Source organism: Dasypus novemcinctus, chromosome 8, assembly GCF_030445035.2.
Source record: "Dasypus novemcinctus isolate mDasNov1 chromosome 8, mDasNov1.1.hap2, whole genome shotgun sequence".
Taxonomy (NCBI): domain Eukaryota; kingdom Metazoa; phylum Chordata; class Mammalia; order Cingulata; family Dasypodidae; genus Dasypus; species Dasypus novemcinctus.
In genome coordinates this window covers 4,495,568-4,515,238 of record NC_080680.1, presented here as the reverse complement: position 1 = coordinate 4,515,238, position 19,671 = coordinate 4,495,568, and the positions used below count along the sequence as shown (strand labels likewise).

The 19,671-nt window shown below is 52.4% G+C and overlaps 1 protein-coding gene across 2 annotated transcripts; it reads left to right on the top strand.

The window, feature by feature from the left end:
• Positions 1-6,598: 6,598 nt before the first annotated feature.
• LOC131279390 (spermatogenesis-associated protein 31A6-like) lies at positions 6,599-18,741 on the top strand. 2 transcript variants are annotated; one of them, XM_058301405.1, is made up of 4 exons: positions 6,599-6,904; positions 7,760-7,817; positions 8,347-8,407; positions 18,654-18,741. In XM_058301405.1, the coding sequence occupies exons 1-4, from the start codon at positions 6,713-6,715 to the stop codon at positions 18,670-18,672; spliced, it is 330 nt and encodes a 109-aa protein (XP_058157388.1). In that variant the 5' UTR covers positions 6,599-6,712; the 3' UTR covers positions 18,673-18,741. The 2 variants fall into 2 exon arrangements, with proteins under 2 accessions (XP_058157388.1, XP_058157387.1); XM_058301404.2 differs by lacking the exon at positions 18,654-18,741 and adding an exon at positions 9,256-13,239 and having other exon boundaries at positions 6,625-6,904.
• The last annotated feature ends 930 nt before the right edge of the window (positions 18,742-19,671 follow it).

Below are 19,671 nucleotides of genomic sequence, written 5' to 3'. Positions count from 1 at the left end.
ATAAATCACTCCCAATTTGGAATCCCTCTGTTGAAGATGGCAGGCTATCAGAAGGGAGGGGAAAAAAGCCAAAACTAATAAAGCAAAACAAAGTGTTTATAAGTAACTCAGTTGCCAGCTAACAAAAGTAATAAAATAGGCCTGTTTTTCTAACTACGTTAACATGAGTCTAAATTTTATTGAGATGGATACGCTTCCCTCTGAGCTGCAGGAACACAAATGAAGGTAATGATGGAGAATCCCCACAGTCATGTCCTTTAATATGAACTATGATTTGACAGCAGAAGAGCTACGGCTTGCGATTACACTTGCTCTCCTTTATCCCCTGTGCCCAATCTCCATTAGCATTTCAGTGATTAAGAATGTCCACTTAGAGTCTGCAGGCACGTTATCCAAAGTGAGGAAAAAGACCCAACCTCAGCAATGAAAGAAATACATTCCCACGCGCGTGAGCAAAAGGAGAGCCAAGGTCGTTCCTTTTGCTGCAGCTGCAGGTGCTTTCCTTTGGGAGCCCAGGCTCACAGCATGGCAGGACTTCGGCTGCATGGTCCGAGGGCCCGGGAGAGGAGAGGGTGACGGAGGGTGAGCGTGGGGCTGGAAGACGTCCCGCTGCGGAGGCCAGTGCGTGGGCTCGCACAGGGCAGCAGTGATGGGTGGGCGTGAGCAGAAACCTGGGCAGGCCCGGGCCCAGCAAAGGGGGCTTGCGACCGGGGGCTGGGCCCGGCGCCTCGGAAGGCCTGGGTGCGGGCTGGCCCGCGGTCAGTCAGGGCTTCCCGGTGGTCAGCTGGAAAGGCTGCCCGACGGGCGGGAGACGCCCCTAGCACTGACGCCTTTAGCTCCAGAGCGACGAGGAGACCTGGCTGAGCGCAGCCTGCCGCCCTTCCCGGGACCCAGAGATCAGCCCGGGGCTGGCGACGTTCCGCGGGCGCCGAGGGAGGGCGCACGGCTGCGCGCTCAGGAACGCGGGGGCGCGCCTCCCCAGCAGCTGCTGTCTTCCCGCGCCTGCCTGCCCTGCGCCCCAGCACCGCGCGCCTGCTCACGCCGCTGCTGTGTCTGCTCCTGAGGTGCGGGAGCAGCACCCTCGCAGGACAGAACCACGAGAGGGCGCCCGTGAGGCCGCGCAGCCGCTTTGCGCGCGTCTTCCCTGCGGGGCAAACGCTGTTCCCCTCAGCTCCTGCGGGAGCAGCACCCCTCGCAGGACAGAACCACGAGAGGGCGCCCGCGAGGCCGCGCAGCCGCTTTGCGCGCGTCTTCCCTGCGGGGCAAACGCTGTTCCCCTCAGCTCCTGCGGGAGCCGCACCCCTCGCAGGACAGAACCACGAGAGGGCGCCCGTGAGGCCGCGCAGCCGCTTTGCGCGCGTCTTCCCGGCGGAGCAAACGCTGTTCCCCTCAGCCCCTGCGGGAGCCGCACCCTCCCAGGGCAGAGGGCGCCCGCGAGGCCGCGCAGCCGCTTTGCGCGCGTCTTCCCTGCGGGGCAAACGCTGTTCCCCTCAGCTCCTGCAGGAGCAGCACCCTCCCAGGGCAGAACCACGAGAGGGCGCCCGCGAGGCCGCGCAGCCGCTTTGCGCGCGTCTTCCCTGCGGGGCAAACGCTGTTCCCCTCAGCTCCTGCGGGAGCAGCACCCTCGCAGGGCAGAACCACGAGAGGGCGCCCGCGAGGCCGCGCAGCCGCTTTGCGCGCGTCTTCCCTGCGGGGCAAACGCTGTTCCCCTCAGCTCCTGCGGGAGCAGCACCCTCGCAGGGCAGAACCACGAGAGGGCGCCCGCGAGGCCGCGCAGCCGCTTTGCGCGCGTCTTCCCTGCGGGGCAAACGCTGTTCCCCTCAGCTCCTGCGGGAGCAGCACCCCTCGCAGGACAGAACCACGAGAGGGCGCCCGCGAGGCCGCGCAGCCGCTTTGCGCGCGTCTTCCCTGCGGGGCAAACGCTGTTCCCCTCAGCTCCTCCGGGAGCAGCACCCTCCCAGGGCAGAACCACGAGAGGGCGCCCGCGAGGCCGCGCAGCCGCTTTGCGCGCGTCTTCCCTGCGGGGCAAACGCTGTTCCCCTCAGCTCCTGCGGGAGCAGCACCCCTCCCAGGGCAGAACCACGAGAGGGCACCCGCGAGGCCGCGCAGCCGCTTTGCGCGCGTCTTCCCTGCGGAGCAAACGCTGTTCCCCTCAGCTCCTGCGGGAGCAGCACCCCTCCCAGGACAGAACCACGAGAGGGCGCCCGCGAGGCCGCGCAGCCGCTTTGCGCGCGTCTTCCCTGCGGAGCAAACGCTGTTCCCCTCAGCTCCTGCGGGAGCCGCACCCCTCCCAGGGCAGAACCACGAGAGGGCGCCTGCGAGGCCGCGCAGCCGCTTTGCGCGCGTCTTCCCTGCGGGGCAAACGCTGTTCCCCTCAGCTCCTGCGGGAGGCGCACCCCTCCCAGGGCAGAACCACGAGAGGGCGCCTGCGAGGCCGCGCAGCCGCTTTGCGCGCGTCTTCCCTGCAGGGCAAACGCTGTTCCCCTCAGCTCCTGCGGGAGCAGCACCCCTCCCAGGGCAGAACCACGAGAGGGCGCCCGCGAGGCCGCGCAGCCGCTTTGCGCGCGTCTTCCCTGCGGAGCAAACGCTGTTCCCCTCAGCTCCTGCGGGAGGCGCACCCCTCCCAGGACAGAACCACGAGAGGGCGCCCGCGAGGCCGCGCAGCCGCTTTGCGCGCGTCTTCCCTGCGGGGCAAACGCTGTTCCCCTCAGCTCCTGCGGGAGGCGCACCCCTCCCAGGACAGAACCACGAGAGGGCGCCCGCGAGGCCGCGCAGCCGCTTTGCGCGCGTCTTCCCTGCGGGGCAAACGCTGTTCCCCTCAGCTCCTGCGGGAGGCGCGCTTTCGCCGATGACCCCAACACCTGCAAAACGGAGGGGCGGGGCCAGGGCCGCGCGCTCTGGGCTACCCCGCGGGGAGACGCCCGCCTGACGGCGGTCACGGGTGCCGCCCTGACAGCTGGCGCAGTGAGCAGGCTGGGACCAAAGACAGAAACTCTGCTGGTGCGTTCCAGCGCCCAGTGGTCTCCAGCGGAAAACATTTCATATTTATAGTGTTGGGTTTTATATCATGTACATGCTACTTACAATTTTAACAAGTCTTCTATGCTTTGTCTATAGGCTGATTTTGATCATGGAGCATCAAATGAATTCACAGCATCATGATAGCATATTTTTTTCATCACAGATGCAGGTGGCCTGATTTGATGTGCAGGCAGGTGATGAAATCATATCTGAATGCACTTAGTTCTCCAAATAAAATACAGCTTCGAAGGCTAAATTAACAATCTTTTTTCCTTCCATTTATTGTTTGAAATCACACCACTTTTTACTTTATGCCATCAATTCCAAAACACTTTCCTGAAAAGAAATGCAACCCATATTTGATGGCTTTTCAATTCATAAAAATATGGTGGTTTTCATCAATTCTTATACACATATGGCATATTTTTTATTTCCCAGGAGTTTATACTTTAATTTGAATCATTATAAAGAAACACAACATCTTCTTCAGCATGTCACTAAGGTAACCTACTTGTGCCTCATTCTCTCTGTTAAATGATTGGTTTGAGGCAGACAGGTTGCTGGGCCTGCTGCACAGCTGCCAGCACTGCACTCCTACGTGCAACCAGGCCACGTCCTCGGACCATCCCTTTCATTAAAGTTCTCTTTCATTGTTTTTCCCCCGAATGAGTGCATGGTAATTAAGTTTTCTGTGTTCTTGCATGTCTCAAGACCATTTTAATTCCTTTCCTATAGCATTGACACTTGTTTATAGTTGTAAAATGGTTTACACTGAGAATAGTAAAGACTTTATTCTTTGTTTTGTAGCATCCTGTCAAAACAATAAAAAGTCAGATCATCCTTTAAGGAAAGTTAATTCTGACTGGCTATAAGACTTTATAAGAGCAATATGGGAGGCAGGAACACAAGGAAGTAATACTTTAAAAGAAGAGAAGGGAAAAAAATTGCAAGCCTTGAATTATATGCAGCCAAGGTTTTTTAAATATGAAGGTGCAGAAAAAAGATGTCAGGAAAATAAGGCTATAAAAGTCTTACTTGACATCAACCTCTTCTGAAAATATTCCTAAAGGAAATACCCCAAGAGGAAGAAAAATAAACCCAGGAAATTACTATTAGGTTTGTGAGAACAAGCATTGAACAGGTAAATTAGTGACATTTATTGTATATGAAAAAATACATTAAAACACAGCATATTCAAAACAAATGTAATTAATCCTCTAGGAAATAGTCCCTTGGACTAGGAGATGTATGAAGAAAAAAGCAAAACCAGAGGGGTGAGTGGGGCTAGAGTAATTGCTCTGCTTGCTGAGGTGTTAATATTGATAAACATAAGAAATTGTGAATGGGAAACGGACTTTGGCCCAGTGGTTAGGGCGTCTGTCTACCATATGGGAGGTCCGCGGTTCAAACCCCGGGCCTCCTTGACCCGTGTGGAGCTGGCCATGCGCAGTGCTGATGCGCGCAAGGAGTGCCGTGCCACGCAAGGGTGTCCCCCGCGTGGGGGAGCCCCACACGCAAGGAGTGCGCCCGTGAGGAAAGCCGCCCAGCGTGAAAAGAAAGTGCAGCCTGCCCAGGAATGGCGCCGCCCACACTTCCCATGCCGCTGACGACAACAGAAGCGGACAAAGAAACAAGACGCAGCAAATAGACACCAAGAACAGACAACCAGGGGAGGGGGGGAATTAAATAAATAAATAAATCTTTAAAAAAATAAATAAATAAATAAAGCTCAACATTTGAAAAAAAAAAAAAGAAATTGTGAAGGAATTTAATATACATAATAATATAAACCCCAGCAAAATATTCAAAATTTCAAAATTTCTTACAAATAGAAGAACATTTGATCTCTAAAGTGGAAAGTGTAACAGAAGCGGGTAAGGGAAGAAACAAAGTATGAAAAAAAAATCATAAAATAAGATAGCAGAAATAATTTATAACAGAAAAATTAAAATAAGTGAAAGTGAACTAAACGCACTGATGAAAAGGTTTAGATTATCAGGTATGATTTTTATATGTCTCAAGAACCATATCAAAGAAAACATATTGAAAATAAAGCAATGGAGAAAATATAGCTGGAATATATGTATAAAAACACCTGGGTCCAAATTTTGATAAAAGTTGAAATCAAGGTGGCAATGTCAGAAAGCAAGAAGAGCCTGAGCCTGATGAAAGCAGGAGTAAGCGTAGACGCCGTGCTTGCAGCATGCAGCTGCATGACAATCCAGCCAGACTCTCCACGCCCTCCTGGGGCTGTCGAAAGTGGTGTGGCCAAGAAGCAGAGATGACCGGTTATTTTCGGGCACTCACGGAGCATGAGGGTGAACTGACCACTGGACCCCAGGGTGGCCCCTGGGTCTGGCTGCCGAGGGGAAGGGCGGTGTCACAGGGACGTCCTGCAGGACCCAGAGCTCCCTCCCTCTATGGTTTGGTCAAGACCTGAGGCTCAGGAGTCTGGAGGGCACAGGAGAGGGAAGGCAAGGGAAACCCAGGAACAGAGAGCACACAAGGACACTCTGGGGACGCAGGAGAGTCTTCTCAAGACCAGACTCAGCTCCACGGCCTTGGCCTCCAGGCCCGCTAGGGAACCTAAGCCCCCAGCCCGCTCCTGGCTTCTGGGTGCTGGACACGCTCGGCCACGCGGGTGTAAAGAGGGGCTCTTCATTCTGGGCAAAACAAGAATAAGTTGAGCCAAGACAACATGCTAAAGATTTGTTTAAAGGAAAATTTTGATTCTGGGATTTGAAAACACTGGACTGGTTTGTGAAAAAGTGTGTGTGTTTGTGTGTGTACAGCATGTCCTAAAGTCTTTGTACAGCTTAAGCTTTCCTAACTCCTGAATTATAAATGCTACAAACCTACAGAAAACATCCTTGAGGGTTTAATTACTTGTAATTTGTTTATTCTTAGCTTTATAAATGTTGAATACTGAGTTAATTTTTTGTGTCAGTCCCTCTGATTGAAAATGGGACAAAAATTAAAAGCCTGCTATTCAAATCCACAAAACAGAACAATTTAAAAGAAATTTAAGTTCTCTGCCAGCGTTGATAGAACAAAAATACCTGACGTGAGGTCAGCTACAGTTGAGGTGAAATCGTCTGTGTAACAGCCAACACCCCTGGGATAACTTCAGACTTTGAAAGGCTATGAAATTGGAGGGGCTGAAACCAGACCACTAAGGGATAAAGAGAACCAGGTACCACCTGGGAGACAGGGGACTGGAAACATGGACTAAGGCCTACTGCCTCTGTCTGGAGGGAGGGGTAGCTGGGGGCTGCAGGTGCGGCTGCCTGGGGTGGGGCGGGGCTGCAGGCGGGCTGCCCTGGGGTGGGGGCGGGGCTGCAGGTGGGTGCCCTGGGTGGGGGAGGGGCTGCAGGTGGGCTGCCTGGGGTGGGGGCGGGGCTGCAGGTGGGCTGCCTGGGGTGGGGGCGGGGCTGCAGGTGGGCTGCCTGGGGTGGGGGCGGGGCTGCAGGTCAGCTGCTCTCCGGCCCCTCCCCCACCCACGGGGCCCTTTGTGATGAGGCCTGAGCACTGTGATGCGAGCCTGGAGCTACTGGCTGGAGCACGCTCTGAGTGGTCGCTGCGCGTCACTCTTTGGCCGGCCCTGCTGTGCAGGACAGCGGCCCCCGGGCCCCCGGGGCTCCTGTCCAGCCTTCCTGGGGGGTCAGCTCTGAGGCGGCGATGCAGGTCAGACATGCAGAGCTCGCTCTTCCCTGCGCCGCACGGCGCTGCCCCTAGGTGCCCCTGGATGAGCTCCGGCCTCGCCGCCTGGCTTGTTAACACCGTCCTCACGCTCCTGTGCGGCGCGGGGCTCTACTTCCTGCTGCGCCCCCACCTCCCGCGCATCGCATCTCTACCTCCCTGCAGGAGGAGACACGTCAGGAAGGTGAGGAGCCGGCGCAGCGCCGGGGGAGGCGGGCTCTTTCTCTTTCCACGTTCCACGTTTCTGAACCGGCTAGAGCAGGGGCGCGCAGCCTCGCCTGCTCCATGCACCCTGCGCCAGGCAAGACCGTGGCCCTTTCTCGGAAAGGAGCGGCTGATAGTTTTATGACCCAACCTCGGCCAGACTTTCAGAGAACACAGCATAGGCTGAGTTTTCATCTCGAGCTCGGGGACCCCCTGCGTCCTTCCAGGGCCCAGCCCCTGCCCAAGGCCCCTGAGCTGCAGCCTCGGGAGGTGGGGAGCTCAGGAAAGGAGAGGCGTCGCCCTGGCAGGGGCCGGCCAGGCAGGGCAGGCGCAGGGACACCGGGCTTCCCGGAAGGGCTCTCCTCTGTCCAGGGTGATGGGGGCTCCAGGCAGCACCTGAGACGCAGTGGCTCAGAGGACGCGGCTCCCGGAGTCCTGGTGCCCGCGGGGCGAGCCCTGGGCCGTCCTACCTTCCCTTCAGGTCTCGGGGGCTCTGCAGCTGCTGGAGCGCGCCCTGCCCGGAGCTCTGCTGAGAGCCGGAGCCCCGCTGGTCTCGGGGGCAGGTGCTTCCTGGCCGCTCAGGCTGCCCGCAGCTCCGAGTCGGTGCCCTCCGGGGCAGGCCACCAGCGCTGCGGAGCGCCACCGCGCCTGCCCAGCCTGTGCTTCATTCAGAGCAGGAATCACAAGTGTTGTGTCCACTGCGGAAGTGAATACGCAGACAAGCAGAGCTCCTCTAGTTAAAGGCAGCCGGCGCGTCCCTCGTGGATATGCGTGTCCGCGGGGGGTCCTGAGAGGGGGAACTGGCCCGGCCCCTCACTCCCTTCTTGTCTCTCAGCCTCACGTGGAGACACGGGGGAGGAGCAGGAGGCGGAGGAGAAGTGGCGCTGTGAGAGGTAAGCTCTGCCCGCCCAGCCCCGAGCCCCCCTCAGCCTCCATCGGTGCTGCCCGAGGCCAGCTCGGGCGTGGAGGACATCAGGGGCTACAGGCCGCCCCTCCAAGGAAGGAGCTCTCAGGGAGACTCCTGGGAGGAACCCCAAGACCTTGTCAGATCCCTGCGGGGCACTCGGGTGGGAAGAAGCAGTGACGGCCTGGGCCATGGGTGCTGCCCGGGGGGCGGGGGGTGCAGTGATGGAAAACCGGCTGGGCTGGAGGTGGAGCACCCAGGTCCAGCTGAGGATGAGCAGTTGAACTTCCCTAAGGCTCAGATTCCTCCGTGAGATGTCGCAGGGGATAACGGCTGTGGGATCACTTTGTAAATGCAGAGCATCTCCCATACCTGAGCCCTTCCATGGCCATCACGGATGGAGTGACCTTGTCACAGAGGCCTGGGCTCCAGAGTCTAACGCCCGATGGCCTCCCCTAAAGGGACATTCCACTAGGCCCTAAGCTTCACCACCCCTAACCTTGACTCCTGATTTCCAGCCTGTAGAGATTGCCTGGAACAACTGGAAGAAGTTCAGGGCCTGATTTCCCTTCTACAAAGGTGAGTGTATTAGTCAGCCAAAGCGGTGCTGGTGCAAATACCAGAAGCCTGTTGGCTTTTATAAAGGGTATTTATTTGGGGTAGGAGCTTACAGATACCAGGCCATAAAGCAGTTACTTTCCTCACCAAAGTCTATTTCCACGTGTTGGAGAAAGATGGCTGCCAACGTCTGTGAGGGTTCAGGCTTCCTGGGCTCCTCCCTTCCAGGGTCTTGCTTCTCTCTGGGCTCCAGGTTCCTCTCTTCCCAGGTCTTGCTTCTTTCTGGGCTCAAGTTTCCTCTCTCCCCAGGGCTTGCTTCTCTTTCTTCTGTGTGCTTACTGGCCGGGGCTCCAGCTTAAGACTTCAGCATCAAACTCCAACATCAAAACTCCAACATTAAAAACCCTCCAACTCTGTCCTTTGCCATGTCTTTTTTTTAAGACTCCCCACTCACCAAGGGGTGGGGACTGAGCACCCTTCTGACAGCCCAATCAAAGCCCTAATCGTAATTTAATCATGCCCAGGTACAGACCAGTTTATAAACATAATCCAATATCTATTTTTGAAATTCATAATTATATCAAACTGCTACTGTGAGTAACCTTTCCTCTTCTCTCCTGCATCTCTCTTCCTACCAGCCCTGATGCAATCCTAGGGCTGCATGGTGGACTGGGGCTGACAGGGGAGGAGGAGCCCATGGAGATGGAATGAGACAGAAAGCTCTGGGGTGTGGGATGGCAGGAGTGTGGTGAAATCAGGTGTGGGGAGCAGAGGGCCAGGTGCCTCAGGTGCTTCCTCCTCTCCCAGGCCTGCCAGACCCCATATGCTCCTGGCTCCTGGCTACAGCTTGTGTCTCCTATCTCCTGCAGCCGCCTGAAAAGGATCCATGACCAGGGCAGCTTTCATGAGCTCTCATGTCAAGATCTGTGTGGTGAGATGTGCAAAACAGCACCTGCTAAACCCCATCGGCCATGGGAGGAGCCCAGGGAAGATGCTGCTCATGCTGTGTCTCCTTTGTTGGCTTCCACATCCCCTCTGACCAAGTCCTCAATATCTCTGGCCTCTACCCTGTCAGCAGCGCCTGCACCAGTCCAATCCAACTTGAAGACAATCCCACTAAGCATCGCTCCAGAGAGTTCATCAGGGCTGGCGTCTTCTCTCCCAGCAGTCTCAGGCCTTGTCCGCACAAGCCGTCCCTTTTCAGCTCTCTCCTGGTGGTGGGCAACTGCCAGGGCCTTGTTCTTCCCTGGCTCTACACACCACAAATCCCAGCAAGAGCAACTGTCCCACCACCCAAAAGAGGCCTCTTTCTGGGGAGGCCCTGCAAGCAAGCATGTGGAAGTTGGTGGCCCCTGGTTCCTCAGTCCTGATGCCCAGAAGCTCCTGGAGGTACAAGTCATGAAGAGAGCTGAACTGAAGGTTTTGAAGGAAAAAGAAAGAGAAGCGTTATTTAGAAAACAAATTAGCACAGACTATCACCTGAATTCTTTGGGGACTATGTTAAAGTCCCTTGGTGACGAGCAGGGCACCCCAGCCCCGCAGCCCTTCTGGAGCACCAAAGACAAGCCCGAGCAGCCACTCAGTGCTCAGCAGCTGTCCTGTCCCCAGGCCCTAAGGGAGCACTTACACTGCAGATGCAGCCAGCTCTTCTGGGGGCTCCCCTCTCTGCACAGTGAGTCCCTGGTGGCTACTGCCTGGGTCTCTGGGAGATCTTCCCCAAACCACTCTCCCTCTGTCTTATTCAACAGACACTGTGAGGCTCGCCCAGCTAAAATGCAGCCTAAGTCATCCCCACTGTTTTTGCAACCTCAAGTCTCGGCCCACTCCATGGCACAACCCCAAACTTTGACTCCAACTAAGTCCCAATCCCAGCCCCCACCCACAGCTGAGGTCCAGATCCAGGACACTCTCCAATCTTCTCTCCCGATCTTGCCTTCTTCTCCATCCCTGGTTGGGGACAGTGGAGTATCTTACCCCACGTGTCAAGATGAGGCACAATCTCCCATCCCAACTGGAGATCAACACCTGGAATGGCCCTCCAAGTACCTGAAAAGGGGAAAAGGCAGATCTCAGGAAGCCACTGGTTCTCTCACTACCAGCCTTGCACAGGGCCACCAGGCCTCCCAGGTCCACAGGTCAGTCCAATTCATTCCTAGGAGTTTTCCTAGTAGTGACAACCTCCAGAAGCAAATAGAGCAACACCTTCGAAAGAGACTCATCGAAGACCATTGGAACCTGCCATGCATGATCCAAGAGTCTCTGCGACTGATGCAAACTCGGGAAAAGTTACCCAAGACCTGTCTGGCAAAGAAGCAGCCTGGACCCTCACAGCCCTCTGCCGTGACAGGTCAAAGCAGCAAGGAAGCTAAGAAGATGGGATCCAAGCACCCAGAGAGCAACTATGTGAGGGGCCCTGCAAAGTTCCAGCTAAAGAAAGACTTAGGGAAAGGTATGGGGCAAATTAATCCATCCAAGAGATCAGAAAGCTCCCAAGTGAAGCTTCTGGGGACAAACTCTAAGAAGGAGACAAAATGTGAATTGCCGAGGCATTTAAGGAGCGAGTCAGGAAATAATTTAAGAAGGGCTTCAGAAAGGAAGCAAATAGAAAATGCCCTGAAAGTCCATTTAGGCAGGAAGTTGGGCCAGATCATCGAGGGCAAGATTCCGGTGAGTGTGCGTCGCTCCTGGTTTTCTGTCAGCCACACCTTGCCCAAGTCCAACTCCCAGATGGAAATCAGAAATCTAGCATCCTCAAAGAATCGGAAATGTTGCATGAACACCTCCCAGGAGCTTTCCTTTCTCGAACCCAGCACTCAAGAAATGCTGGAAGCACATATCATAAGGTGTCGTGTGAGGCAGAAGTGGGGCCTGCCCCTCCAGATCCTCGAGTTGGGTGAGGCGCAGGTCCTTCCCCCACAGCCCACCTTTCCCGCGTCACCCACCCAGACAACTGGCACCCACATAGCCGAGGCTGGCGAGCTCCTGGGAGAAAAGCCCCTGCTGTGTCAGGAAGAGAAGGTGGTTACAGCGAAGTCAAACGCCTCCCTTGAGAGGCCTCTCCCTGTCCCCAAACCTGCAGGTGAGGAAATCCAGAGGGTCCTGGCACAGACCCCACCTGGACACGGCCGCGGGCACTCAGAGGCCCCTCTGACTGGACAGGAGGGCAGGCAGCCTCCTCGGCCCCTTGCCTCCGGCCTCGCGGGCAGAGCCTGGGAGAGCGGGGCTGGCCTGGGGGCCCCGAGGGGCAGCCTGGAGCCGACGCCATGTCAGGCCACGACAGAGAATGAGCGGAGGGAGGAGAGCGGGGGACACACGCCCAAAATCCCCAGCCCTAGTGGAGAAATGTTGGAGATGGATGCAGGATCCCGAACTTCAAGGTCTGAAGAGAGCAGGGAGGCCAGCCAGGCTGACCATCGTCCTGCTCTTCAGCCACAACATGTAGACATCCCAAGAACCAGAGAGCTGGGAAGTGGCCAAATCCTAAGTGTGGATTTGAATGGTTTAGGGACTCCAGGGACCAGTAAAAGTCTCCCACACCCTAGAACGGCTAGTGCTGAACCTCCCGAAGCACAGGTGGCTAGTAAATTTCAGCTCAAAGGGGAGGCAGAGCAGCAGAGCCACCTTCAAAACTGTCCCCCTGATGTGCTTCCTCAAGAACGTCCCTTTGACACGGTCCTTCGAGACTGGGCTGACGACGTGGTTCTTCAAGACTGTGCCACCGAAGCACTGCTTCAGGGATATCCCACTGATAAGCTCCTTGCCACGGGCAACCTGTCTAATCCACTGTCCCAGGGCCACCTCCACAACATGCCCCCTGCAGTCACATCAGCTTCCCAGGTGCTATCTGATTTCTTGTTGGCCACGGAGAGCAGCCTGGGGCCCCAGGATTTCAGGATCCCAAAGCTTCAGGCCCCACAGAAAAGCCAGGGCAAGGCTGGCATCCCCACTGAAGACGACTGTAGGGTGCCCAAATCAGAAGAACAATGGGAAGGGTTTTCAGGACTGGGGAGCTCTCAAGCTGGAAGGATGAACCAACTCGCCCATGCCAGGGAAGTAATAGACACCCTTGAGAAAGAGTTCCTCCAGGTCCTGCCAGAGGAGGAAAAACCTTCTCTAGAAAAACACTTCAAGAGAACAAGGCAGTTTTTCCAGTATCTTTACTCCAATAAAAACATCAAAGAGCTGGAAGATTCTCGGCAAAAAGACAAACTCGAGTCGGCCTCTGCCTGGAGCCAAGGACCAGCCAAAAGCAAACCATCGGTCTCTGCAGAGGTTGAAGTTCAGGCACTCACGGCAGCTGTCAGACAGATCCTAGTGGAGAAACTGAATCTTCGTGCCTCGGAGTTAGGTCAGCACCAAGAGGAAGCCCAGGTACCCGGCGGGAGGTTTTCCTGTGACTGTAGGGTGCCCCTCTACTCGGAGCCAAGGAGAGAGCTGAGGGGTATGGCCTGCAGTCATGAGACCACCTCAAGGAGCCAGAGCCTCCATGGCAGAGGCCGACATGGCCTGGACACAGGCCCCAGGGGCCCCCCAGCTGGCCCACCCAGGGAGCCTGTATCTCCAGTCAGCTCCCACCAGCACTGTTTCAAGGACACCGGGCGTGTCAAGTCACACTCGCTATTATCAAGTCACACTCGCTATTACCCGCGGTGCAGTCTTCAGAAAAATGCCTTGTCTGATCCACCAGAAAACGCTTCTCAAGCCTTTCCTGGTAAGAAAATTTGTTTCCAAGAAAAATGTCAAGGATGAAGAGGAAAACTGTTTTTCTCATGTTAGCACATCTTCTATGTGGTAAAGGCATCTCCCAACTAAGATAATTCATTATTCTTCAAATTATATGCTTTTTCTCACAAGAGGGCAGTGGCTTCTGTCTGCGCTGTGCTGAGCTGTGGGGAAGGGGTCAGCACCTGAGAGCCTGCTTGGGATTCTAGCAGGGAGGGGCGGCCTGGAGGGAGGTGGACAGGGGCACTGCAGGTCCACCCATCCTGGCTTCCTTTGTTGCACTTACTCAGATATTCTAGTTTCAAAGAGCTTTGTTTTTCAAATCTCATTACAGAAAAAATTTAAAAAATATATATTCTAAAAATATGCAGGGCTTGTCAAAATGAGAAAAGCCTGTGAGGCCCCACCCCAGGTACTTTGAACTTGATACCTCTGTTGAGGATGAGTTTACACAGCAGCATGTCCATCCTAGGCTCCAGGATGTGTCAGAGACAAGTAGGGTCACACATCACAAAGGAGGCATGTCACTTTGAGGAGGGAGTGATGCAGGGGGCGTGCAAGGACCTAAATTCAGAGGAGAGGGAAATCTTGTCCCTGAAAGGACACAGATGTCAGCTGGCCCCGGGAGCCCCTCTCCCAATGAGGGCTGGGGAAACTCACCTGTGCGCCCTCAGTTCCTGGGCAGCCTCGCCCTCCCCTGCCTCTCTCAGCCTAGAGCAGCAGCGATGACAAGTGACCAGCTCTGTGCGTGTGTAAGTGGGAGGGTCGGGAGGCTGCTGAGGACTGCATCACCCTGCACCCTGGAAGGAAAGGACATCCGTCCAGTGGCCCTTGCTCATGGCGATCTTTATCTCAACCAGAGGGGGAACCAGCAGCCCGGGGTGCACGGCCGGGGTGTGAATGTGTGTGCTGGCCATGTGGTGGAGGACGTGAGATCCTGGGCTGTGGACTTCACAGGATGCAGCCACTGGAGGAGGCAACGGGTGAGGGCTGCCCAGAGATCGACAGCCTGGAGGGCAGCAGGGTGGAGGGGCCCCAGTGCAGCCCCTCCCCCTGCCCAGCTCCCACCCAGCCACCTTCACCTGGACAGAGTCTGGGAGGGGGGTGAAGCCCTCAGGTAGGAAGGGGGGCTTCCTAACTTGACTAAGATCTCTCGTCATCATTGATCTGGTTTTCACCCCTTGAATTTCAGAAAGGAGGAGTCAACTAACAGGAAGCAGGGGAGGGAAACCAGGGCTCGTGGCCCCAGTCTGGCCATCTTTATAAATGCACATTCCCAGGGAGAGGTGGGCTCAGAAGGGCAGAGGGGCTGGCTGGGGTCACACCTGCAGGCAGAGCACACACACCAAGCCAGACCCCTACGCGCAGTCCTTGCTCCAGTGGACGAGGCAGGCAGACAGGTGTGCAGAGGGGCCGAGAGGAGGCCTGCCCCGATGAGGGCACAGTCCAGCAGTGGCCCCCGTGCTCACTCAGCTTCCAGCACAGGGTTCCTCCTGCCCAGGCCCCTGCCCATATGGGGAAGCACGGGGGTCCCCAAAAGCAGGGAGCTGAGTGATCGCTCAAAGTTACCCCGTGCTCTGTGCACACCCAGGGCCCTTGGTGAGAAACAACCCCAGGGGGCATCCTTCCCATGGTGGAGATTCCTGCTCCAGGAGCTGCTGCAGATCTGTATGATAAGGACCGGCCCCTGCCGGTGGACAGCACCAAGAGCTACACCCCACACCTACGTCAGGGCGCCAAATGTGGTGCGTTCCACCCAAGGATTCATCGTGGAGTTCTCAGTTGCATCTCCTGATGCGCTTTCCCTGCACTCTGCCCCGAGCACTGCGTGCACCTGCTCACGCCCCTTCTGTGTCCGTTCCTGATGTGCGGGAGCAGCACCCCTCCCAGGACAAAACCACAAGAGGGTGCCCTGTGAGGCCGCGCAGCCGCTTTGCGCGCGTCTTCCCTGCGGAGCAAACGCTGTTCCCCTCAGCTCCTGCGGGAGCCGCGCTTTTGCCGATGACCCCAACACCTGCAAAACGGAGGGGCGGGGGCCAGGACCGCAAGCTCTGGGCTACCCTGCGGGGAGACGCCCGCCTGACGGCGGTCACGGGTGCCGCTCGGACAGCTGGCGCAGTGAGCAGGCTGGGACAAAAGACAGAAACTCTGCTGGTGCGTTCCAGCGCCCAGTGGTCTCCAGCGGAAAACATTTCTCACTGTTCCCACTGCTTGCCAAGTGCCTTAATGACACATATCCATCAAAACTTTACCTTGCTAAAATAGAAAACGAAACGAAATTTTTTAAAATTATAGGTATAATTATGATAAGGTCTTATATTTTAAAATGGCTGCGCTGGAATAAGTGTCGGGAATGAGACGCTTAGTTTGATGACCACGCTCCCCCGTGAAAGGCCACAGCACATTGACTTGGCTCAGTGTGCAATGGACTAAATGTGCTCAGATACCGAGGACACCTGAGAAGAGCAACAGGGAGTAAGAAAAGAAAAAACAAAAGCAGGAAAGAAGGCAATAACGAAATAGGGAAGCATAATGTTAACAGTGCACAGCGGTGTTGTCTATTTCATATATGCCTCCAAGTGTTTGTTTCATTAGCAGTATAAATTCGATTTCCTGGGAATTTATTCAAAGAAATTTTACCTTAGTTTTTGCTAGAAAAATGCCAAGGTGATGCCCTGTCACTGTGAATATCTTGTTTTAAAGCCCTCTCTTTTTTACACAGCAAGATAACATTCAGGTTTCTACACTTCCATTTAAAGACTTATAAAAGAAGCATTCCTCATGAGGTATGCTTACAAATATAAATGGAATTTTCACAGTGGAGCATGAATAAACCATTATATGCTTATTCCTCCTCAGTGGATGCTAAAGAGAGAATCAAGTGGGCTATAATGAGAAATAAAAAAAGAATTATATTTAAAATGTAATGAGTCTTTTTAAAAGTGCCTCTTCATTCCACCAATTTTCTCATTCCAGTAGAGATAATTAAATAATCTGGGATAATGTACACAAAAAGTATATACTCACGGTAGAAAAAGAAAAGTCAAGGTAAACAAAGGGACTGGGCAGATTCTAAAGCTTTCAGAAGTTGAAATGATTGTACAGGGAGTTCAAGCACGCGCACAGCAAGCTGCACCTTTCCCAAGGCCCATGGGGATTGTATCGAGAGGGACCCAGCAGCGCCAGGGTGACAAAAGGATCAATTTATTCATGTGGCCAATTTATACATCCCCTGAGTGTCAAATGCAAGCCTATAAGGTTATTTGGAATTTCTTTCCTTCTGCAAAGCAGCAGTCAATTATAATTATTTTATTAAATGAAAACCCAATAGTCCCTGAAAACTAATGAGATTCACCAGGAATCAATAAGAGGAAAAAGGCAGACTCACCAGCTCTCCGATTCAGCCTTGCAAGCGCGGGCCGTGGCTGCTGGACAGCTCGGAGGAGTTGCTGGAGGAGGCCGAGGCAGGCTGAGGCCAGCGGTCGTCACAGCCATCTGCCGGGGCCACCAGAAAAGGGTTAACACGCTGCAGCCTATGGGGTAGTGAGCAAACAAACCACAGCAGCGAAATGCTGGGACCGAAAGTAATCGCTGCTCTTTTTAAAAATACGTATTATTTTTTATTAGAGTTGTGATTTTACAAAACAATCACGCATAACGCAGAGGATCGCCATACCTCACCCCACCACCAACTCCTTGCGTTGTTGGGGAGCATCTCTTGCAAACGGTGAAAGGACATCAACGAAACATCACTGCTACATAAAATGCACAGCTTACATGTGGTGTATGCTTCCCACAAGCCCACCTCATCGTTGACACTATGTGTTAGTGCTGTGTACTTGTAATGTTTTATGAGAAAATGTTCTCCTGTTGCACTGTTAACCGCTGTCCAACCCCACCACATAGTCACCGTGTTTACAGCCCCATACTTCCCACAGTCCCTCCAAAGTGAACGCTCAGCGGCTCTCGGTTTCATCGGAGCGGTGCTGTCATCACCTCCGTCGATTTTAGAACGTTTTCATTTCTCCAAAAGGAAGATCCCATATTCCCTTATGCCTCCTTATCATTGATCCTTAGAATTAACATAGTACTTTCTTTGCCACTGATGCAAAAATATTGCAATATTACTGTTACCTGTGGTCCATAAGTTACATTAGTTGCATTTTTCCCGTGTATCACCATATTGTGAATATCTTGTAATAGTGACGTACATGTGTTCGACTTCTTAGAATGTTCTTATATTTGTATTAACCAAAATCCTCATTCACCACCTACTTCACTATGTTATTCAGTCCTTAGATTATCCTCCAGCTGTCTTTCAATTAACATTAACCTCCCTAGACTACCTCTTTCGCCCATAATCACATTTGCAAATCAGCAGGGTTAGTTATACTCACTAAAATCCAGGGGTTCTTAAACTTTTTTGATCCACGGACCTCTTTGCCAGTCACGTGAAAACCACAGACCCCTTACTAAGTCCGCACTATACTGCGTATTATTTAATAAATATATCACAGCCACATCAACACGTCCCCACAAGAATAGTGAGGTTATTTAGTTTAAATTCAAACTAACGGAGGCCTAGTTAAGAAGCACTGCATAGTATATTGTGTTACCATCAACTCCATTCAATTCCACACATTTACAGTCATTACTCTTTTTTAAAAACTTTCATTTTTATTGCAGAATAATTTACATAGAGTAAAATTTACCCCTTAAAAAAGTGTAAAGTTCTATGAATTTTGACAAACACATACAATGAAGATATAGAACAGTTTCTTATCCCCCCAGCTTCCCGCAGGTCTCTTTACAGTCAATCCCCATCCTGCCCCAACTCCTGGCAACTACTTAGGTTTTCCTTTAGAGATGCAAGATGATACCCAGAGGGCTAAGGGATGGTACAGCACCTCTAAAACAAGAGGGGAAGGCCAGGTTAAAGGAAAAATTGAAGAACAAGCAATGATTCTTAGAAAATAAATACTAGACCACTGAAAAAGGTAATAAAATGCTTAGAAGAAAATTACACAAAATATCTCAGAAAATTAAAACGAGCACAAGAAATATTTTATGGAAGAAATACAGAAATCATGGATTCAGTTCCATTTGTAAAATATTTGAATAGTAGGGCTCCGAGGCAAGGAGAAAGAAAATAGAAGAGTGAAAATAACAATAAATTAATTAATTAAATTTCTGAAAGCTGCAGAATATGCATCTTACAACTTATAAGGAATGGGAAAATCCAGCTTAAGACAAAAAATTTTGAAAGTTCAGAAACCTAGATTTAAAGAGATGGCTCTACAACCTTCCAAGGATATGTAGAGGGAGAAAAACTGGTAGCATACAAAGGTCAATGCAACACTGGAGTTACATTCTCATTAGCATTTGTACATTTTAGGAAAACAAAGCAACACCTTAAAAATGCTGAGCAGAAATGATTTTCAACTTTGAATTCCATAACCACCCGAATAGTCAGTTGTGATGCCATGTAAAGATAAATTGAGATACACACAAAACTAAAAGTATACTTCTCATATATTTTTCCCAGGAAACCCCTTGAGGAGTAAACAGAGGAGAAAAATGCATGCGAATCCGGGACCTAAGAGCCGCCACTGCAAAGGATGCATCTGTTTAAACCTAGGGAGCATCTCCTGCAGATCTTCCCAAGAGGATGCCAGGAAGAAAATAAAAACTACGTTTTTCAGCATTTGAGAAATACTATTTGTAGGTGTGAGGGAGGCACCATGGAGTGTTTGGGGAAACTAATTTATGCTAGGGAACTTAAAAAATAGAAAGAAAAGGAAAGAAGTCCTGGGAAATGGACTGTGTAAGAAAAGGGCATAAATTTCTCAATACTGAGCAAGATTTCCATGACTACGTTAATGAACACACTGACAAACGACTGAATGAAAACCCGCGCCTTCACTAATTTGGAGGTCAGAGGAGAGTCAGGGAGTGAGAAAGAGAAAGAGCAGTTCAGGAGAACTCTATGGAAGGGCTGCATTAATTGAGCGGAGCAACATTGGGGAGAGAGGCGGGGAAAGTGTTAGTTGTCATTATCAGTTCGTTTGACTTTTTGAAATGTATTTATATTACATATTGAGAGAAAAAACACACAACATTCCAAAAAAGAAAACAGAAAAAGAGTATGTGCTAAAATGTTTAAACACATAATAAAAATATGAAGAAAATGTTTATCACGTGCTATAGACTACAGCACTAAATCCATCTTAGTGCTTTCAGTCTGGCCCAGCTATATTGCCTGTGTCTGGTGCAAGAAGTTACTCAGGGTCAGCCCTGCTTAATACAATCTTACGTTCATGCAGAATAAGTCAAGTATTTCCATTCTGAGCAAGGGTATTTTTCAATGACCATTTACAATTTTTTTGAAAGGGAAATCTACAAATTCCAAGACAGAGGAAATTATTTGCCTGAAATTCTAAAAGGAATGTTTGACAAGAGTATGTGGGATAAAGTGTCAGGTTTAATATAATTCACTGGCATTTTTCTAGTTTAATTTTATGAGGTACTATTACAGTTTCTGTGTTGGTGTTTAATATAATTAC